At 49.0% G+C, this 23,479-nt stretch overlaps 1 protein-coding gene across 2 annotated transcripts in view; it reads left to right on the top strand.

Moving 5' to 3' along the window:
* Positions 1–14,891: 14,891 nt before the first annotated feature.
* The window catches only part of ECE1 (endothelin converting enzyme 1), a 105,538-nt gene continuing 96,950 nt past the window's right edge, over positions 14,892–23,479 (top strand). For both annotated transcript variants that reach the window (XM_072975189.1, XM_072975188.1), the window contains exon 1: positions 14,892–15,401. Coding sequence is in view for 1 of the 2 variants with exons in the window: in XM_072975188.1 (XP_072831289.1) it covers positions 15,399–15,401 (3 nt within the window). In the remaining variant the exon portion in view is untranslated. The remainder of the gene's footprint in view (positions 15,402–23,479) is intronic.

Raw genomic sequence — 23,479 nt, forward strand, 5'->3', positions numbered from 1 at the left:
CACATTTCGTCTTTCTGTTAACCAGTTGATGGACATTTGAGTTTGTTCTGCTTTTTGACTACTGTTCATAACACTGCTATGAACATTATCATGCCAGATTTTTAAATTGAGATATAATTCACGTATCATAAAATTCACTCCTTTAAGGGGTGCGGTTCAGTGGTTCTAATTACATTCACAAAGTTGTACAGCCATCAGCACTATCCGATTCGAGAGCATTTCATCATCCCCAAAAGACCCCATACTCATTAGCAGTCACTCCCCATTTCCCACCTCCCTCTAGCCTCTGGAAACCACTAATCTATTTTCTGTCTCTGTGTATATGTCTATTCTGGACATTTCATGTAAGTGAAATCATACACTATGTGGCCTTTTGTGTCTGGCTTCTTTTACTTAGTATGTGTTTTTGAGGTTAGTCCATGTTGTAACATGCATCATTACTTCATTCCTTCTTGTTGCTGAATAATATTGCATTGTAATGATACACTACATTTTATTTATATAGTGATTAGCTGGTAGACATTTGGGTTGCTTCCAGTTTTTGGCAATCTGGAATAGGGTTGCTGTGAACGTTCATGAACAAGTTTTTGTGTGGACATGTGTTTTCATTCTCTTGGTGTATATCTAGAGTGGGATTGCACAATCTTATGGCAACTCTGTATTTAATCTTTCTGAGAACTGACAAACTCAAGGTGGACACACAATTTCCCACTCCCGCCAGCAATGTATAAAAGTTCTAATTTCTCTGCATTCTCACCCTTTTGATTCTAGCCATTCTCATGGTGTGAAATATTATCTTATTCACTCAACACACTTTTACCGAGCACCCTACTATGTGCCAAGCCCCTTCTAGATGCTGGAGATTAGCGTTGAACCAGTCAAGACCTACCATAGATTTTGGGTTTGTTTGTTTGTTTTAGCTTTTTTGTTTGTTTTTGTTTTGAGCGGAGGTAATTAGGTTTATTTATTTATTTTAAATTATTATATATTTTTAAATGGAGGTACTGGGAATTGAACCCAGGACCTTGTGCATGCTAAGCAGGCACTCTACCACTGAGCTATACCTTCCCCCTTTAGATTTTGGTGTTAAGGGAGTAGTGAATACATTGACCAGACAAGTTCTGGAAGTACTGCAATGACTTGAAATAAGATACAAGTGGCAGGGCAGGGGCAGTGGCAGCAGATCTGGGTCACCCAGGGGATCAGGAGAAAGGGCCCTGCTGGGAAGGTGACATTTGTGATGAGACTTAACAGGTAAGAAGGAACACCCTGCTCTGCCCTGGAGGACAAACATCCCAAGTACAGGGAACAGAAGGGGCAAAGACCCTAAAAATTGATGAGTTTGGTGTTTTCTAGGAACCGCAAGGAGAACATTATGGCCGGAGCTAAGCGAGCAAAGGGGGCGAGGAGGAGAGGAGGCGGCAGAGGTGGATGCAGGCTGATCACTCAGGCTTCTGAAGGCTGACGTGAAGAGTCCAAATTGAATTCTGAGCTTGATGAGAAGCCACTAAGTTTTGAGAGCAGAGAATTTACAATCTCAGAATCTCCCTCTTTCTGTGTGTGAAGAGGCTATTGGGAGACAAGAGGAGAGCAGAGAGGCTGGTGGGGACACCATTCACACAGTCCAGGTAAAGGATGGAGGCTGGGAGTGGGGGCCCTGGGTCCAGATATGCTTTTGAGGTAAAAGTAAACAATGTACTGGTGGATTGGATGTGAAGGATGAAGAAAGGAAAGGCATCTTCTTTCTGCAAATACGCAGTGAGGCCTCAATGTACTGATTCCACCCAGTGGACCCACTGGGACCAGGACAGACACATCTGCCTTCAGCCTGGAGACCCAGGACTCTCCCCAGCCAGGAAACTGCAGGGTGGCGGCCAATCTTCATCAAGCTCCCGTGGCATCCTGGGGCCTCCCCTTGGCACTGCGGGGGCTCAAAAGAAAACCCTCATTCTTGCCTTAGGAGTTCAAGCCTCACGCCAGCCCTGCTCTATCTGCTGCTGGTCACCCAGTGCCTGCTACCCAGCTCATCCCCCTGACGCCGTGCTCACAACAGCTCACCCAAATCGGATCCCTTCAGTAGGTCACTGTGCCCAGCAGTGCTTCCCAACTTGAGTAACTTGAGTATAAACAGGCTTCCCCAAAGGAAGAAGACTCTCCCAGCCAGACGTTGTTGACTTGAAATGTTTTTATTATACTGTCCCTTAAGACAGAAAGCTGGGTACAAACTCCTCGGGCTCCTGTACACCTGTGAAACCAAGTTACAAGTTATAAGTAAACACAACTACAACCCAGCAACGTTCAGACGATCTCCATTCATTTCATGCACTGGATGGTGTTGTTTCGTGGAATCAAAACCACCCCTTGCAATTCTGAGCACTTCATCGGCTGTGCCAGTGTGTTCGGTTTTGCTTGCTTTTTGTTTTTATTTTCGCGCTCCTACGTGGCTACACGGCTGACTCCACTTGCTCACTTCTTTTCCCATCGGGGCGAGGGGAGCCCTCTGAGAGGCTGAGCTTATGGGCTCGTCATTTGGCTCCCTGGCTGGGGGCATGTCCATTCCTCTGCGTTTTAAGCCCAGGGCTATTTTAAGGACCTTCATAGGTCCCCCAGAATTCTTACCGTTGGAGGTTCCTCCTCACCCCTTGTCAATCACATTAAAATGCACCCACACTTCACATTAAGTATACTTTTCTTTTTTGCTGTAAAAATTGATTTGTTTCAATTCTGCAACTGAAACTATTTTAATCAACAGGGTTTGTGTGCATGTCTGTTACTTTCATTGTTGTTGTTTTTTATTTGAGAGTCATTAACATTCTCTTTTCAGGTCTGAAACATCGTCTGGGCCCTTGGACTTCTCCCAGGCCCAAGGGCTGAGCTCATGGGGCTGGAAAACAAACCAGCCAAGCCGAGGCCTGCTTCTTTCTTTCCTCATCAGCCCAAGACAATTAAAGTGGGGCAGTCGGCGCCAACCTGACCCCAAGCGCAGACCAGCATGGGCGCTAAAATAGGGTTGGCTGCTCTGGGCCATTCAGAGGAGTCAGAATATGCTTATGCTCATGGCTTTTAGCTTATCACCAAAATGAAAGCCCCAGATTATGAAAACCCTAGTGAAGCCAGACTACTGGGAACACACCTGAGGCTCCCCAGAGGTCAGAGACCTGTTTGAGGCCCCTTGGCCTTCAAGGGCAAGTCGCTGCACCTTGGCCCGGGACCAAGTCCTACACACTGTGTGGCTGGTGAGGTTTTTCTTCCCATCGCTCCCCTGGGCACCCAGATGTGCTAGGAGCTTCTCCACAGCCAGCCTCTGAGCCTTCTGTTGCCTCTACTCAGAATGACCTCCTTACAGTTTTTAGGCTCTTTTTTTTAAGCTTTTAAAACACTGTGCAGGTTCTACATGTTACCTATAGAAAAATCAGAAAATACAAATATAGGAAAATAAAAATAATCAGTGAGCTCGTCACATAGACAAAATCATAACTCACTAATTACATATACTCTTTAATTTCAGTTTTCCACATGTGTGTATTTACAGTCACAAAATATAAAAAGTGCTGTTTTTCAAATCAAGTGTTGTAAGTAAACAAAACAGAATACTGTAACAGACACTCCTCACTACCAAGTTTTGACAAAACTTAACACTCTTAGCATGTTTGCTTCAGCTCTTTTTTTTTTTTTTAAAAAACCAAAAACCTAACAGATATGGCTGAAGCCCCCAAGGTGATTGTTGGCAATGCCTCCCCTGCTTCCCCCCACCAGAGTCACTCTCTCTCACAAATCTGGGGTTTGTCACTCCCATTCGTGCTCCGGATATTGCTAAACTTCAAAGGAATTGCATCGGTCTGCATCTGTCCTTCTGCAACTTGCCTTTGGGCCTGACATTATATCCTAGGAGTGTGTTCATGTTGATCCACGTCGCGTTGTTTGCTCATTCATCCTGCCATTTACGATCCCATGGAACGAATGCACCACAGTTCCTTTACCAATTCTACTGATGATTGATTTTGCAAACCATGCTTCAGAACATTCTGGTACGTACGGCCTTCTTGTACCGTATTCTAGGATCAATATCCAAGATAGAATTGCTGAATTGTAGGGCACATGCAATATCATAACCTTCCTTTTGCTTAATTCAATCGCACATCATGAACATTTTTCCATTCCCATAAATATCCCACATCAATATATTTTTAATAGCTATAGAAATTGTGCCAAGATTTCTCAACATAATTATGACAGGCATAATTCGTTTCTGTTAAAATCTACTCTGTGAGGGAATAGATTTGAAGCTATATTTTTATGCATATCTTTAATTATTTCTGTAAGAGAAATGTGTGAAGGTAGAATTTCTTGATCCAAAGGGCTATGTGTTTTCAAGACCAACTTCCCTGAGAATTCTTGAACCAATCACTCCTTCCACCAGTTTCCACCTCTTACAAGGGGAGGAGGGCCTGTTCCCCCAAATCTGGCCCACTCACGTCCTTGAAGCATTTGCCTCTGCAAATCTCATCGCTACCCCTTCATCTCTCCTGCTCCTCCACCTAAACTATGGCTTATGGACTTTCATAGCCCTTAACAATTCTTGTATAACATTCATCACTTTCTCATTTCCTCCACAGCTATTTTGGTATGTGATTTATCTTTCCCTCCAGATATAAATATTTTAATATCAGGAACTCTATTTTTTCGTTGTTATTCTTTCATAATTTATATAGCTCCAAGTAACATATACAACATCTATGGTAAACTACACAGAGCAGAGGAAAATAGTTGATAAAAATATTCTAAGTCAATGAAGTGACTGCATTTCCATTTCATTCCACCCAACCAACATTTGTTGAGAAAGTTCTCTGGGACAGGAGCTGTGCTGGTCCCCAGGGAACCAGAGGCAAACAGGCCCTGGACCCTGCCTTCTAGGAGTTCACAATCAATTGCATGTTGCTCTGAGCATCCTTTCAGGTGAGGCAAAAAGGGAAACAAAATGTATTGTCCCTGACTCATAATTAAAGAACCAAGATCATTTCAGCTGGGAAAGACCCTTTACCTTGGTGTTAAAAGTACAAGAAGGATTTGTCACGTAGGTGCCACTATGTGGACTTCTGTTTTAGACAATTTCTTTAGCAGCCTTTTACAGATAATGCAGAGATGCTCCACTCCATGTGGATTTAATTCCCCCATCACATTTCAGAGAGGCAAGGACATACTATCAAGACATCAGTCATTGACTGGAGAAAGAAGCTGTGGTATATTTATACAATGGAATGCTACTCAACTATAAAAAAGAATAACATAATGCCGCTTGCAGCAACATGGATGGACCTGGAGATCATCATTCTAAGTGAAGTAAGGCAGGAAAAGAAAGAAAAATACCATATGACACCACTCATAAGTGGAATCTAAAAAAAAGAAAAAAGAAGACACTAATGAACTCATCTACAAAACAGATACAGTCTCACAGGCATAGTAAAGAATCTTATGGTTACCGGTGGGAAAGGGGATGGATGGGAAAGGATAAATTGGGATTTCAAGATTTGTGAATATTAACTAGTATATATAAAATAGATAAACAGCAAGTTTCTTCTGTATAGCACAGGAAACTATATTCAATAGCTCATAGTAACCTATAATGAAAAAGAACATTAAAATGAATATATATGTGTATATGTATAACTGAAACATTATGCTCTACACTAGAAATTGACACATTGTTAACTGACTATACTTCAATTAAAAAAAAAAAGATTCATTAAGTGTCCTTTTTGGGGTGGGGGAATCCCACCAATGTAGCCTGCGTATAAAATGTCCTGCCGGCTTAATGTGGAGTCCAGAGGAGGACAGCCACTGTGTGCCTCACAGTCTTCCAAGGGAGCCTAACCATATCCCAAATCATCCAGTATTCGTTTACTCATTCATTTTACGGAGTACTCACTATGTGCCAAGCATGCAGGCTAAATCCTGGGGACATTTCGGTAAATAAAAGACATGGTGTCACCTCACACATGGCTGGAGGGAATGTGAGATGAAGAAGCCACTTTGGAAAAGAGTCCGGCAATCTCTGAAGAAGTTGAAATGACCACACGACCCAGCCATTCCACCCCAAGGTATCCAGGTGTCTGCCCCAGCGAAATGAAATTGTGAGTCCACACACAGACTTGCAGGCAAATGTTCACAGCAGCATTATTCTATAGGAAAACCTGGAAGCAATCCAAAATCGAAAAGGTGAATGAATAAACAAAATGTTGCACATCCACGGCTCGGAAAATGACTCAGCAAAAGAGAGAAACAAACTACCAATACATGGAAAATGAAAGAAGCTAAGATTTCATGCTCAGTGAAAGAATTCAGACACAGAAGATCTCGCATTATGATTCCATTTGGGTGACATTCCCAGAAAAGGCAAAACCGAGAGACAGGAAGCAAATCAGGGATGGTCTGTAAGTCACTGGATGAGGGCAAAAGCAAAGATTAATTGCAAACCTGATCCTTTCGTGGGGATGACAGTTCTAAAACTGGATGGTGGTGATGGTCATGCAACTCTGTGACTGTACTCAAAAATCACTGAATTGTACACTTAAAATGGGTGAGTACTGTGGCATGTAAGTTATACATTGTAAAGAAACAGGATGAAACAAAAAGACATGGGCCCCACCTTTGTGGGTTTTATCCTCTAATTAGGAAGAGAGGCAGTAGATAAGTAATCAAGCAACTAAGTGTAGGGTTACAAAGTCTGTCAAATAGAAGGAAGGAAATACAGTGGATACAGTGACGGAGAGTAAAAAGGGGAACCTCCTTGGAGAGGGTGGGTGGCCAGGGAAGGCCTGTCTGAAGAGGTGACATTTGGACAGAGACCTACGAGGAGGAGAGATGGGAAGGGGACTCCAGGCGAGGGGACGGCATGGTCAGAGTCAGGGTGGGAAGCCATGAGCCATACTTTCACACACATTTCATAGTGTTTCAAAACATCCTATGTGGCACGTGCGTGATGGGGCAGGTGTTCAAAACAAGATCCGCTTTGCTTCAAGTTGGCATCAGGCTTCCTGCCAGCTTGGTCTCTCACTGATGTGATCACCCCCGTCACACCCAAGCTGCCTGGTGTGTCCACATGGGTCTGTAGCTGTAGTTTGGGGCCTAGTGGGCAGTGGAGGTGCCTGGGCACGTGCTAGGCAAGGAGACGGCCAAGGTGTGTGTGACCTCATGCGGCACCAGCATCTGCTGCCCAAACCATTAGCCATGGGGCAGGGGTGACTGCGGGATCCTCCTGGATGGACCCCGCCCAGGCTCAGGCGGGCCAGGGGACCAGGGGGCCACAGGCTCTAAGCAGACCTGCCTGCCGGCCCGTCTTCTCCCTGTCCAGGATCTAAAGCTCCTGAGAGAACACCTGGATTCAAACCCCCACAATGTCACTTCTAAGCTACATGACCTTGGACCTCACTGAGCCTTGCTCTCCTTTGCTGAGTGAAGATGTTGGTGTATGGGGAAGAGCAGATCTGGGATTAGAACCCACATCCGCTTGGCTCTGAAGCCCTGCTGTTTGCATCATGCAGAGGGCCTCACTGAGGGGCTGTGCCGTGTTCTCAGCCCTGACAGTACAATCAGGTCGTCTGGGAGTTTAATAACTTTCAGGACCCACCCTCAGAGATCTGGTTTAATTGAACTGAGGTGGGGCCCAGGCACTGGTACATTTTAAAATCTCCCCAGATAATTCAAATAGGCTGCCAAGATTGAAAATCAATGATCCAATCCCTTCTTTTTCTTTTTTTTTTTCCTTTTTTTTAACCCCTTCATTTTAGAGATGAGGAGACTGATGCCCAGAGATTCTGAGTGGCTGTCCTCATTCCCAAGATCCCCCTTTGCAGCTGAGCTGGAGTCTTGGACTCTCCCCTCTGCATGAAAGAAGTACAGTGCAGGAGTTTTGTAATCAGATCGAGGTGGGTTCAACTCCAAGTTGTCACTTACTGACAGGCTGTGTGACCTGTGGCAAGTCGTTCACCTCTGTGACCCTCAGGATCCTCATCTGTGAAAACAGGGGTCTTGTGAGGTCTAAATGAGATAGTGTATGCAGAGAGGAAGTGCTCACCAAACAGGTCGCATCCCTTAGAAGAGACCTTCACTACAGCTTGATAGACATTTATTGAGCGCCAATTACAGGCTGGTCCCTGTTTCTGGGGCTACAGAGCAGGGATCAGACAGAGGAAACCAACAGAGGAAACAGACTGGGCGAGACAGAGTGGAACTGCAACGTTAGCAGTAACACAGGCTGTGGGAGCACAGACGCGGGAGGAGCCCTAATCAGACCTGAGTTGGGGCAGGGAGTGTAGGTACCGGGCTGGCTACCCTGGGTTTGGGGAATGAATATTTATTGAACAACGACTTTATGCTAAGTCTTTTGCTTTTGTTAACTCACCTAATCGTCAAAACACCCCTTCAGGCTGGGTAACATCACTCGCATTTTAGAGATGAGGTTCAGAGAAGTACACAGACCTGCCCGGGCTCACTCAGCTGAGGCCAGAATTGACTTCAGGAGTCTGACTGCAGAGCGTAAAGCTCATCCCATGGTCCCCAGTCCTAGTCAGGTGGGGTCTTTTTGGGGATCTCAGCCCACCGTCTTTGGCTCTGACTGGCTGGGCAGCCCCTGGGGAGGTCCCCCTTGAGTCACTGGGGCTGAGCAGCCTGGTTCTGCTTCAAGGGCACCTGGTTCAATGCCTTTCTCCTGCCCTCACCCGCACTGCTAGCCCAAAGTCAAAGACACCCAGGAATGAGAAACAGCACCTGGTCTGGGACTGCAGACCCAGCCTTGCCCCTGAGGCCAGCTCCCCAGGAAAGCTCCCAAGAACATAAGTATTCAGGCTTTAGGAGAAAAGCCACTTCCCTGAGTGGCAAGGTCTGGCCTGGCTCTACTACCGCCAGCCCCAGGTCACCCACTGTCCATACCGCCCTGAGCACTCCAGCCATTGGAGTCTACTTCCTGTCCTCCTGTACCCTTCCCACATCCGGGTCTTTGTACAGGTCCCTCCTACTGCCTGAGCCTTCCTCCCTTCTCTCTGGACCTGTGTGACTCCATCCGTCACATGCAGCTACTCCCTCTCTAGAGCCCCTGACCTCTCCACCATGTGGCATTTCTCCAGCACCAAGCACCTCTTCCCCAAGTGACCAGTCATGTTTGCTAAGTTGGTCCTGACATCCTCTACCTCCTACCTGATCCACCTTCCCCAACCTTGGCCCAGTCCTGTGCCCTATCCATTCCTCTATGACCTGACTCTCTCCAGCTGTCAACCAACAAATTCACATTACGAAATGTTGTTGTTTATGATCAACATCTCCTCATTTACAAAAGTGCAGTGAAGTGGCTGCTCAGTGTTAAAGCAAACATTATAAAACATGAATTTAAAAGACAGATTGAAAGCCATTAGAAAGAGATAAGAAGAAATCTATTAGGGTTCTGGACTGAATTAGTAATTGAGGTTGAATATATCTACCTGAGAGCTTCCTAGCAGTCAAAGCAAAAGGGGAAATATACTGAGTTAGAGTCGTCTGGTTCTGGGGTGACTTGGTCCCTTGAAAAAACACGTTCCTACTCCCTCAGTTAAAAAGGGCTGTATATAAAAGAGCTGCTATTGGCAGAGAAGGCCTTTGAGGAAATGGCTTTCTGCTCTCTCTGCACTCCTGTCCCCCAGCAGTCTCTGTGCTCGTCCCAGCTAATTCTCAGGCATTTCTTCTGCTTCACTGCTCCAGCCTGGCCTACTTTCCCTGGCACTGGGTCTGCAAGAGTAGTGGTTCTCCCATCAGCAGAGGTGTTAAAACTTGGGCCAGGTGACCTCTGTGGGGGAAACGGCAGAGATTTATAAACTAAAAGAGTGACTAGAATAGAAAATTTCTATCTCACTCAGGTCCAGCCTTCAGGGTCTGTGAATTTGCACGTAGGTAACTGAGGTGCAGACCAGATCCCCACCACAGCTCTGGCTCCCGTATGGTCCTTTAGAGAAAATACAGTTGAGTTCAAAGTCCATGACACAAGTTAAAAGCTGCTTTACTCTGGATTAGGGACCATGTCCCACTCAGTTTTAGGTTCTTAATGCAGAAAACAGGGGGAATGCTTACCACAAGGAATTGTGGGTTCAACGACAGTGCATACCTAACTTTTATTTATGTACATCTCTACCTGATCACACGCAGAAAGGGATTTGAAGCTCCTTTAAAGAAATAAATAAAACTAAGCAACTGTGTTCACCAGAAGATTAAAATAGTAGAAAAGTTATCTCATCCCAGCTCCTCCACTTGCTGGCTGCGTGACCTTGGGCAAGTTGCTTCACCACTCTGAGCCTCAGCTTCCTCATTTGTGAAACAGGAGCATAGTAGTACCTGCCCCATTGGGGTATTGTAGAAATTAATTAATTAATATGGAAGAGTACTTAGCACAATGCCTGGCATATAGTAAGTAGATGATACATTTTAGCAGTTGTTATTATCATTATGTAATCTCATTTTTTGTATTAAAAAATAATAACCTGGGTAAAGCTGAGCCACTTTGAAGCCAGTCTCAAATCCCATTTGAATGAGAAAGAAACACCCGTTTTCCTCCCCCTCCCTGAGAAAAACATTGAAAAGCAATTTAAATATTTATTCAATTCTTTTGAAAATGTTAAAGCAGTTTTCATTAGTAACCTCAGTAAAATTTCCTAACACTCCTTTTTCTCTGTTTCTTTTTTCTCATCTTCCCTCCCACCCTCTGCACACAGCCTCCAAATCTGCATTCTGAATCCCTCAAATGCTCTCCCAAAGCTCAGGCTGCACTGCTCTCTTCTCCTTGGCCCCTGCTCCAGCCTCTCCCACCTTTTCCCACCTGGCAACTTCTTGCCTTTCTCTCCTAACTTGTTTCTTTCCCCGCTCTCCACCTGTTACTCAGATCCACACAATAAAGCCTGGCTGAAGCTACCTAAACTACAAAGTTTTCTTCCTCAAAGGCAGGGAGGAAAGGAGGTTATGAACAGGTTAATAATGTTTTTCCTCTCACAGAACAGACACACATCTGTTAATACAGCTAAAGGCAGAATCACACCAAGGCGTGTGCAGTGGTTAATATTTGAGGAGCCAGGTCGTAGGGGACTTCTTCCCTATCATATTCATTTCCATATTGTTTACATTATTTTACAGGCAGCACATACTAATTGCACTTGAAATCAGAAAAAAAAACCAGATCTACTTCATTTTTGAAATTAAATACAGGAATCAGGGCAAAAGGAGAGAATAGCAGAAAGAAGTAAAGCGAAAGCAGAGATAATGTATGTATCCAAAATGTATTCCGCTGGTCCTGCATTTAAATCATGCCAAGTGCCAAGCATGGGGCCCAGGGCGCACTTGATAAATAGCAGCTGTTGTTGGTCAGGACTTAATGGACCTCCAATCCCTCACAGAAACTCAAACTGCCCCACTGAATCAGAGTAGCTGGTGGCCCAAGGGGGAAAGGGTCAGGCTAGGACATCCTGGTCCCCAGCCTCACCCCAGGCGGCCTCTCTGCAGGGTTGGATGAGTCAAGAAATAGTCGAATTGAGTCTGACAAGCTCTGCCTGCCCCTCCTGGACCAGCCTCCTACTGGGCTCCTTCCTGAATATTTCCTCTTAGACAGGCTGGTAGGTTGGTGCATCTGTCGGGGGGTGGAGGGTGTCTGTTCCTGGGGAGTATGGTGATGCCTCTAGCTGCTCTAGACTCTAGCTTCAATTCAGTTATAGAAGGTAAAACAAAATAAAAAGTTAAATAGCTCTTATAATGGGTCTCCTTCTGTCGCCAGGCCTGTGGGCTGCCTCGTTTGTCCAGACTCTGTCTGACTTGGTACGTGGCATCAGCACACCTGCCTCCAAATCAGTCAACCACTAAGGATTCCTTGGGTACCTACTGTATACTAGACATTACCGAACATCTGTTCTGTACAAGATGATGACAGAGGCAAAGCAGAAGGAGAAGAATACCAATAATAGCTGTTGCCATTTATTGAAGGCCTGTGAAAAGGAAGCCTCCCCACATATTCTGGAGCATTCTTCTTGGGCCCTGGTGAATCCTGAGGCTGGGATGGCTAGAACCTATACCTAGACTTAAATGTCGGGTACCTCTGAAGCCCTCACTCTCTGCAGCCTGGCTAATCAGAACCCTGGCCACAGTGATTGGCCAAGGAATGGACACACGTCTCAACAAGAACCAGTGAGACTCGGCTGGGAATGTTGTTGGAACTGGTGAGAAGAGAGTCCCTGTTTCTGTTGGAGCTGCTGAGAGACTAGGATGCGTGGCTGGTGTTGCTGTCAGCCACCTTGTGATCGTGAGGAGAGAGTCTGCCAGAGAATGAGGCCAATGGAGAGGGACAGAATCTTGAGAGACAGAGAGAATGACACTGAATCCTGACAACATCATCTGAGCTCCTCGATGCAGCCATCCCGAAAGCTAGCTCCACCCCGTGCTTTCCCATTTAAGTTGGGTCTTCTGCCAGTTTGAGCCCTGGTGCTCTGACTGCTGTGCCCAGAAACCTGAGTATTTGGAGGAATTACCCCTCGCCATTGAATCTATTGCATCTGACGAGGAAAACATATTCTTTTGCCACCCAACCACCCACATTTCTGTCAGAGAGCACGGTGAGCCCACAAATGCCAACAGAAGCAGCATGATGCCAGTGAAGGAGCAAATCCTCTTAGACTGGCTGTGCCACCTTGGGGAAGTCACTTCCCCTCTCTGAATATGAATTTTCCTCACTTGTAATATGGAGCTAGGATGGGAATCATAGCACCTATAGAACAGAATTTTTCCCGGAAGGCTGTTTGGTGGAGGTGAGCCCTGAGGATCCCCAGAGAGCTGGGGGTTAGGGTCAGAGCTGGCAGCAAACCCTACTTGTTTTCCCCTAAGCAGCACAGGAATGGAAAAGACTCAGCCACGGCATTGGGAGTCCTTGGTTCTAGTCCTGGTTCTGCTGCCAGTCCAGGGAGTGGCTTTGGGCAAGTTCCTCTCCTGCCGACGTACCCCTTTCACATGTAAGAAAGCCACACCCTTTCTCCTCTGTTTGCTCCACAGAGTCAGATCACATCTTGTTCACTGCTGTAGCCCCAATACTCAGCCTGGTTCCTGCCTTGCTCATGGAACCTTCGAGAATGCCCATCATGTGAGTGAATTAAATGTGGCCAGGATACTTGGCCTTTCCTTTTGGAACATGCTGTTGGAGTACAACATATACAGAAAAAAGTCACAGATTCTAAGGAGTCTTCACAAACTGAGCACACCTCCGTACCCAGCACCTCCATCCCAAAACAGAGTCCCCCTGGTGCTCCCTTTCCAGTTATTCCCTCCCCAAAGGTATCACTGGCCTGACTTCTGACAGCATCAATTAGTTTTGCTTTGAACTTTATATAAATGAAACAACGCTTAACGTTTTCCGGTGGTTCATAGCTTACAAAGGGCCCGCATGTATGTACACTAACTCACTACATCTTTACATCAGTACTGTGTGGTGGGCAGGAATTACAAATCCTATTTTACAGTGGAGAAAACTGAGGCACAGAGAGGAGAAGGGACTCCCCTAGAATCACACTGCTGGCAAGTGGAGAGCCAGGATAACTGGTTCCATTTTTGTGTCTCCCTGGATCTCAGAATGTCCCTCTAGGCATCAGGAGTATAACATATACAGAAAAAAAGCACAGATCCTTAGGATCTGTGATTCCCAGGAATGGTCAGGAATCAGAAACCAGCCCAGGCCTGGGCAGCAGATGATATAAGTTACCAGTCCTCCAGGATGGAGAGAGGGTCTGGGCCTTCAGGTCCAGAGGAGATCTGCTCACTTTTAGGGCATGGCCCAACCCTCTCTTCTTCCAGTCTGTGGCACTCAACGAGTGGTATGAATTCTGACAAGTGGTCCTTCTCTCTGTATCCTTCCCTCCACACTGGAGAATTCAGATTGTTGTTGAATGGAAACAGGGAGACTTCTGATTTCCACACTCACTTCCCTGCCCTCCAGGTGGCCATACATACTGCCCCCGAGCAGAAGGTCCCCTTTGGAACCTTGCACTATGTGCCTAGACCTCTTCACATGTCCAGAGTCACTGTGGGCCAGCTCCTGAGCAAGGGTTGCTGCCAGCTACTCCTACTCCCCCTCCTGGCATTAGGTGCCCTGTCTTCCAGAATCCACCTCTGTCTCCCATGGCTGGTAGACAAGATTCCCCAGGTCTTTCCTTCTGGTCTCCTGAATTTTTATACATCCTTCTAAGCCCAAACCCCACCTCCTCTGGGATGTCTTGGTCTCTCCTGAATATCCAATATCATGCCCCCCTGCACATTAGTTTCTCTTTCTCAACACAACAGAGATAATCACAAAATCACACAAAAGACACACTTTCACCACTTTCACACACAATCTCTCTCGCAAAATGAGCTATATAACAGAGTTGCACCAAATAACAGCCATGGCCCTCTCATGTGTGCACATGTACACTAGCACAAACCGCATCGCAAAACCACAGGGGTTTGGTCTCTACTTGTTTATAGCAGGGACACAAAGTCTCTTTCTACCCACACCGACGTGCATGGACTACAGGCCACAGATACACAGATCACACATCATAGAAATAGAGACACACACCTCCTTCACTCAGGCACTTACACAACCACATGTAGAGGCAGTTTCTCCCCCGGACAAACAAACACACAGGCCACAGGCATGATGAGCCATGAGGCCTCTCTGCTTCCCTCCCACCTCCCCCTCTCGCCCTCTCGCCCTCTCGCCCTCTCTCACTCTAACACACACACACACACACACACACACACACACACACACACGGAAGCACACAGATCCAACCCTCCTCCGCTTTTCCTGTCTCCTCCTCTCTTCCCTCCTTCCCTCTTACACACACACACACACACACACGCACACACACAAATCCACATAAACACACACACACAGCTGCAGCGCCCTGGGTCACACTCTGTGCAGGCGCCAGGCAGGAGATAAAGGTCGCTGAGGTTCCCGAAGCAGCGCACCGGACACAGCTTAGCCGCTCCCGGGGCTCCGCCTGTCTCTAGCCGATCTCACTGAGGTCTGGACCCCGCAACCCGAAGCCGGACACGCCACCAGCACCCGCCCTCGGGGGTCCTCACATCGGCGGCGCCTGGGCTCCAGCGCGCGGAGGGTTAAGCGCTGGAGCGGGCGGGGGAGGCGGCCTCTGGGCGTGATTGGCTGTTCTGCCCGGGCCCCGCGCCCCACCATTGGCCCCTCGGCGGGCCCGCCTCCTGGGACTCGGCGCCCGAGCCGCGCTCACCCGCGGGGGCCCTACGCGCCGCGGGGTAGCTAGCCGCGCCGTCCGTGGAGCGCGGCGGGTCAGGAGCAGGGAGTGGGGCCCGGGAGCGACGCGGGGCCGGAGCAGAGCGCGCGAGCTATGGTGAGTGAGGCGCCCCGCCCTCCTCGACTGTCCCCGGTGGCGGCGCCGGGGTGGGACGCGGGGCCTGCCCGGCTCGCGGGGGCTGGGCGCGGGCTGCACTTTCTGAAGGTGTGGAGTCGGGGGCGCGCGGGCAGGGCTCGGCTCGCCCGGAGGTGCCGCGCTCGGTTCCGTCGGGGGCGGCCGCGCGGGGATTTGTTCTAGGCGGCTGGACTTGGTTGGGTTTGGAGCGCTCGGGGATGGTTGATTCAGTTCGGGGACCCTCGATGCGGTTCTGGTCTGGTGCGTCCGAAAGTCCCTGGACCCGGCTAGGCTTGGAGACCCTCGGGTGGGTCCTTAAGGCGGTCGGGGACAATACGAAGCAGCTAGATTTGATAGGACATGAGTGTCCCGGGACGCTGAGGTAGGTCTGGGGCTGAGGCTCCGCTTGGGGCATCGTGGTTGGCCACGCTAAGGGCTTTCGGAGGGCTAGGTCGGGCACTCTGGACTGTGGCTCCACTGTGCCCTAACCTGGTTGAGAGTGGAGACGGGGCGGCCAGGTTGGCGGCTGTCAGAAACCAGGGGACATTTGGGGGCCCTAGGCCCACCGCTCTGGTCTCCCCAGGATCTCCCAATAATGGGTCCTCAGAAGAGGGGGCTTGCTGAGGCTGAGCACTGACTCGGATGGGCGGTGGCACCAGGGAGAAGGGAGCTGGGCAGGGAGATTTCAGGAGGGTTTCTGAAGTCTCAGGAGAGAAACCCCATTTGGTTGGGCTGGACTTGTTGAGGTTGTTTTAGGGAGGAGGGTTGCCTCTGGAAGGAAAGCTAAGACCTTTCAGTCACCCCTCTGGGCCTGGTGATCACCTCTCCATCATGCGCCGAGGCCACCTACTTGTCTGTGGCTTCCTTCCCATGGACGGGCCCCTCTGATTCTCTGGTCCTTTATGTGCCCTGTGGAGTGGGTACAAGTCACCATGGAGGGCCTGAGGAGGGCATGTGCCAGTGATGGTGGTTGCCAGTCCAAGGGATACAGCCACCTCCAATTCTCTGTGAAAATGCTGCCAAGCCTGAGGGGCCTAGGTTGGGGCAGGATGGGACCCCCTGTAGACTGATAAGTCCCTTCACCCCCACCACCACCACCCAGTGACTCCCCAGAATCAGCTCCTGCTCTGTCCAGGGCTGGAATCCCTTTACAACATCCCTTTCCTCTTCCCTCCAAGCCAGTCCCCTCTTTTCTCGCCCCATGTGTGTCTGTCTCCTGCCACTTGCCTCTCCAGAGTCAGTAATGATGAAATTATGACTTGACTCCACACCTAAACGTGCTTAAAGACCATCTTGGACCCAACCTACCTCTTTGATCTGAAACCTCTCCCCTGGATTGCTCTGCTTGGATAGTTTTGGTGGCAGGGTGCTCACTCCCTGCGGACTGACACGTGATTTAAGGTCTCAGTATGTGGGCAATAAAAAGGGGTGAAAATTTGGGGTCATATCATTCTGCCTCCAAGCCCACCCAAACCTGAGTTACTCAGAGAGAGAACTTTATCCTCCTTAAAAGCCAGTAAAGAAAGAGGTCACCTTGTTTTGGTGACATTTTTCAGAGCCTAACAACATGAGAAGCCTCCCTGCCTGTCCGGAAGATCCCTGGCTTTGGGATCAAACACATTTGGGTTTGAATTCTGGCTCCTCTTCTTCCCCAGAGGGACTATGGTCAAATCATGTCATCACCTCTGAGTATCAGTTTCTTCATCTGTGAAATGAGATGATAGGGATGGCGTGGGGATTCAGTGACATAACCCAGTGAGAGCGCTTTGTTTCCTTTCTTGGACAACCTTAAGCTCAAGTTGGGAACTTCTGCCTGACATCTAACCTATCTGCTAAGTCTGAAAGAACGATTAAAGTTTATCACATTGTGGGGAGAAGTAGGGGAGAGTGGTACTTAGAGAATCATTCATTTGTTCATCATTCAGCAAAGATTTATTAAATCCTATATGCCAAGGCCTGTCTAGGGAGGAAAAACCTGCCATAAACACTGTGCTAAGACAGCTTCCACCGGTCCATAAATGTCCACACCATCCTTACACTATGTGGCATATCTTTAGGCAAGGTAGAGATAGCCTGCCAAGTGAGGGCTTCCCTCTGGATGGAGAGGTGGGAGAGTGTCACTGCACAGGTGGCACCTGAATTGGAAAGAGCATCCCAGGTGGGGGAACCATGTGAGCAGAGGACCAGAGGTGTGGGAGTACAGGAAATACCCTTGAAAAGGGCAGAATGGGGCTTGCCTGGCCTGGGCATCAGAGAACCAGAAAGGAGGAGAGGGCATGGGCAAGGGATGTTGCTGGCCAGGTGGTTGGAGGTTTAGGCAGACTGAGGAGCCGGAGCTCCACTGTGGATTGTTGGTCCGCTGTGTGTGGGTGGGGTGGAGACTGACGTCAGGCCTCCTTGGCCCCTGTCATTTTGGTTTCCCCTAAACACTCGTCCCTGTGCTCATTCCTGAGGTGGGGGTGACTCAGGGCTGCTAGAGTGTTTATTCCTTGGATCTCCTGCTCCATGGGTTTGAAACAATTCAGCGTTCCCTCCATCGTTGCCAAGTTTCCCCTGGCCCCTGGGTTCCTAATGGGGCTCCTTTGGAGAACGTGCGGGCTGTTTCCTGTTGTCCTGGCTCAGTCTCCCTGATGGTCCCCAGCTCCCCGCCCGGGTCTCTCACCCCTTGGCAGGAAGTCAGTGCTGTTCTCAAAGGCCTCAAGTGGACCCCTCAGTGCAGGCTTGAGAGGAGAGTTCTAAGGAAGCTTTTTGTATCTCCTGTCTCTGGTTGTCCCCATACCAACCCAGCAGCAGGCCCAGAGAGGTGACAGAGATTGCCCAGGGTCACACAGCAAGATAGTACCAGAGCAGGCACAGCCGTCCTGGATGTTTAGAGGGTTACCGAGCAGACAGGCATTCCTAGCCTGCTCGTGTGGCGCCTTGAGAATGTTCCTTTACATTCTAAGCTCGTGGCTGAGCTCAGAGCCACAGCTGAGGGTTGGGAATCATCTTTATTGGAAGTGGCTGAGTTGAGGACAGGGCCCAGCTCCCTGGTTTGAATCCTGGCTGTACCCCCAACTTGCTATGTGATTTTGGATCAGTTATTCCCTCTCTGCACCTCCTTTCCTACCAAGTGGATTTGCTCCTTCGTAGGACAACATGAATATACTAAGATACATGTAGAAATGCTTGCAAACTATTAAGAACTTGAGGGAAAGTAATATCTGCAGGCGGGAGGCCAGCCACATGCCCCCCGAACCAGTCTGTATGGGATTCCCAGAGCACAGAAATACCTTTCCTGGTGTGGCCAGAGCCTGTGCTGATAATTGGGTTATTGCTAAGATTTTGGTAAATAGGCATGTTGTTAATTTTTGTTGGAGAATAAATACATTGTTTCCCAAGCAGAATTGGAGAGACCAAGCCCTGTCAGGGGAGGAACAGGATTTGAGGAGTAGGAAAGTTACAGGGTGGGTTCTACAGAAAAGTTCCAGGCATTAGCTAAGACATGGCAGCTTGGCTAAAGTCCACACTTTGATGTCAGTGGTGACAGTGAGGGGAGGAACCATCAGCAGATGTTTACAACTTTTGGTTCCTCTCGGTTTTGTTTTGTTTTGTTTTGTTTTTTTCAGTTGAACAGGTAAGTACCTCTGCCCTGGTCAAAGTGCTCCATTCATTCATTCATTCACAGACAAGTATGCCTGGCATAATACCAGGAGTTAGGGCCGTGGACAGTGTGAATGAGACCCGTAGGTCTGTCTGCCACAGTCTGGCAGACAGGTAGATCTGGAGCAGGAAATTGCAAGCATAATTTCTGTTACCAAGGAGACATGTAGGGTGCTGGGGAGCAGATAGGGCAACCTGGCCTGGGGATCAGAAAAGGTTCCCTGAGGATGTGATGTTAAGGTTGTGGCCTAAAGAATGAATGGGATCAGGAAGAGCATTCCAGGCAGAGGAAGCAGTAAGTGCAAGATGGGACAAAACATGGTATAATTCATCAGCAGGCTCAGAATGTGATGCTTGAGAGGTGATTGGGACCAGATGCGTGTAGGGAGGGCTGTGTTAAAGATTTGGGGCTAGATCCTAAGGGCAGTGAGGAGCCACTCAGGAGTTCAGAGTGAGGGGAGTGACATGGTCAGGTCTGCATTTTGAGATGATCACACAGGCTGCTTTGTAGAGACTGGATAGGAGGGACAAGGCTGGAGGCTGGGAAACCAGTTGGGAGGCTGCTCGAGTGGCCCTGGGAGATATGACAGTGGTCTGGACACCAGTCACTGCCCCATCCACCCCACACCACACCTCCAGCATGCTGCCCAGAATGGGCAGTGAAGAGAGGAGGAGCTGTGACCCCAGAGGTCCCACGAAGCCCCCTGCCCTGTGGAGCTTCCTCTTCTCATCCTTTCATGCAAATAGCCAGCAGGACTCCTGGCCTCAAGGAACTTTGATCTCAAACGGGAGAAAGGTGAAGTTTCCAAATGGCTCTGAAACAAGGTGGAAAATGATAAGTACCAACCTGAGATGCAAATCCAGAGTCACCTTGGCCATGGGGGCGTATCAAGAAAGGCTTCCCAGAGGAGGTGGCATTTGAGCTTCCTATGGCAACAGGTAGTGGAATGGAATGTTTTCCTAGGAGCCAAGCTTTGGAGAGATGAAAACAAGGAGATATTTTACTGTCCTGAAAGTGTTATAGTCTGGGGGCAAAGTGTAATGAACAACCAATGCTGACTGAACCGCACTTCCGAGAGTGGTGCTGGGAGTCTAGGGCCTTATGGTTCTGCCTTTTCCCCAGGGTCCCTGAGGGTAGGGGTGCCGGCACGTATGGCTCCCTCCTCCCCACAGGACTCTTGGGGGGGTTCCTGAGGGAGATGTAAACAGAGGAACAAGTTTCTGGAGAACATTCAGAAAATTAGCTGAGGAAGGATCCAACTTCAGGGCCCAGAAACAGGGAGGTGGGCCCGGCTGCTAGATCTTAAAACCATGGAGTGCTTGTGTTAAAAGGGGATTTGTAACTGTCTAATTCAGCACCCCCATTTTATAGAATGGAAGACTGAGGGGTGAAATGAGCATCTACCACGTACCTGGCACTTCAGATAACCTTTTTGATCATTACACCAACTGTAAGAAGTAGATTTATCCCCATTACAGGGCTGAGAAAGCTGGGGCTCAGAGACCACTTTGAGAATTAGGAACTAGAACTGATTTCTCAAGATTCTGGCTTCAGTCCCAAGCTGCCACTCAGTCTAGCAGAAACTGCCTTCCTGGGAATGCCCCTAGGGGACAGGGCTGAGACCAGAGGCGTTGGGAGCTGACTGGGGCTGGCCAGGCTGCAGTGTGGATTATTTACCTTTCACCTTTGCACAGCACTTGACAATTAATGAAGTCCATTCCTCCCCGCTCACCAACTTTCTTGAGTCCCACTGCCAGTAAGTGGCAGAGCTAGGACTTAAACCCAGGCCCGTGCCTCCCAGCCCAGACCCCCATCTCCCGGCTTTCGGCACTGCCCTGAGAACCCCGGCTCAGGTCTCCAGTGACCCCCTGACTGGAGATGTCCTTAGCTCCCTCACCACGTGCCCCTGTGAGTGTGAGGAGTAGCCCCTGGCACCTAAGGCTCCCCTTTCCTGAGCTCCTCCCCACAAGCTCCTTTGCCTCCTTGGTGGGGAAGGCATGAGGTCGTAGGAGTAGGCGGAGTAGGGTTACAGTGTAAATACCATCATGTCAATATTTACCTCTGCCTGAGACCAGAGCCTCCGCCTCCCTGCACCAGAGCCTCTGCCTCCCTGCCCGCTGCCTCCCACTTGCTGCTGTCCAGGTGCACATGGCCTTGCTCCAAGGCTCCGATCTGGTCACTGAAAGTGAGGCCAAGGGTGGAGATCTAGGTTCCAGACCAGCTCTGCTGCAAACTTTCCAAGTGGCCCTGAGCAAGATACTCCCCCTTCTCGGACCTTAGTTTTCCCATCTGTAGAATGACATGCCCAGAACAGACCAATTCAAGGGGTCTTTCAGCAATGCCATGTAGGATTCCAAGCATAGTACTCTGGTGCAGAGCACGGCTGTGAAGTTGGCCAGACCGGGGTTTGAATCCCAGCTCTACCACTTCCTCACCGTGGGACCGTGGGCAGGTCAGTTAACCCCTTTGAGCTTCGGTTTCTCCATCTGTAAAATGAAATCCTGACTACCTGTTTTGGAGGATGATTGGTGAGGATTAGTGAGATGACTCAATGTGCATAGCTTTTAGCACCCAATTAAGTGATGGTAATGGTGGTGGTGGCGGTTATTCCAAATAAACATTGTTGTGATTCTCTGGGTCCAGACACTGGGTTGCATCACTTGGGAACTGGAGCCAAGGGTGGGGACTCTAACCTCAAGCCTTCCTGATACTCGGGGCCACTGACTGGGCTGGGGGAACCCAGAGGTTGAAAAAGCCCGTTGGTTAACACCACCCACCCACACACACACACACACACACACACACACACACAAAGCTTCCCACACTCTAGGGCTCCTTTTTTGGGGCAGAGGACTGGGGCTGAGATGACCTCAGAGATTTGTGGCAGTAAGAGGGGTGAGGAAGGGTGGAGGAGGCAGAGTGGGGAGGAAGGATGCATTTCCGAAGCAGTTATTTCACAGAAGTTCTGAGTCCAGTTCACACATGAGCTGTTCCCTCCAGCCCAGGAAAAGAGGGGGCGTGGGGTAAGGCCTGGCAACCCCAGGATGTGGGGAGGGACTGGGCAGGCAGGGAGGTTGGGGCTGCCAGTCAGCAGAAGTGGGCCCTGGAGACCAGGGAACCCAGGGTCAAGCCTGGCTCCCTCATTTTTTGCTCTCATTTTGGACAGCGTGTTACCTCTCTAAGCTTCGTTGTCCTCGTCTCTAATTTGGAGATGCTGGGACATATTTTGTACAACAGTCGGAACCGTGTTATTAGATGCTGTTTCAGAAGAACCCAGCTCAATCCTGGCACATACAGGGGCTCAGCCCGATCAGCCTCTTTTATTATCATGGTCACGAGAACCACACGCCGGTCCTCGTTCTACTAGTCTGGGGGCTTCTTGAGGGCAAGACGTGCGTTTTTGAAAAGTCTGGTATAATTTATGTAAGATGTAGATACGCCTTGTACAGCTCGGTTTTTACAGATACACACACCTGCATAACCACTACCTCGATCGAAATACAGAACCTTTCCACCACCCCAGAAAATTGCCATGTGCCGCCTTCCATCACTCCCCCTGCCACAGGCAGCCACTGTCCTGCCCTCTGTTACTCTGGTTTCACCTGGTTTTGAACTTCAACTGCATGAATTCATACAGATGCACTCTTGGGTCTGGTTTCCTTCAGCGTCAGTCAACACTGAATGTCTTCAGTCTTGCCACACTGTTGCCAGTATCCATGCCTTTTTAGGTTCTATTGCGTCCCATTGGGTAGATACGCCTGTAAATGTCCATGGATGACATTTGAGTTGATTCTCTCTTGGGCAGCTGTAACATTCCCGCTCGTGTCTCTTGGGCGGTTCCTAGGGGTGGAACTGCCAGGTCGGAGGGTCGATGTGTGTTTAACTTCCGTAGAAACTGCCACGCGGTTCTTGGGGGGGTACAACTCACCTCTCTGCCGAGGGGCCTCGCCTAAAGTAGTTTCTTGATGAATGTTTTTTGAAAGAAGGATGGAATTTGAGTCCTTTCTTTGTCTTAATGCATCAGATCCATACTGTCGTCCCTGCCTCTGCCCTCGGGGGCTCTGTCTCGACCCTGAGCTTTATCTGGGCACCAGTCATTTCTCAAGGCAGGGAGGGAGTCCTGGCCCTGGAGACTTCAGGCCACTGATCAGCTGTGTGACTGTAGGCAAGTCTCTTCCCCTCCCTGGTCCTTGGTTTCCTCTTCTGCAAAACATGTGTGGATTGACTATTTCCCTGGCTCCTGGTTTCTGGTGGGCTCCCCTCCTTTGGTTGCTGTTTGCTCCCAATTGCTCTGTGCTTTTCCACCTCTAGGGTTGTACCTGTGCCACTGATGAGCCCCAGCTATCCTGCATCTCCGGGGAAGGACCATCTGGGAAAGGGTAGGCTCTTCATTCTTGGGAGCCTCCCTAAGCACCTC

This window comes from Vicugna pacos, chromosome 13, assembly GCF_048564905.1.
Source record: "Vicugna pacos chromosome 13, VicPac4, whole genome shotgun sequence".
NCBI lineage: Eukaryota > Metazoa > Chordata > Mammalia > Artiodactyla > Camelidae > Vicugna > Vicugna pacos.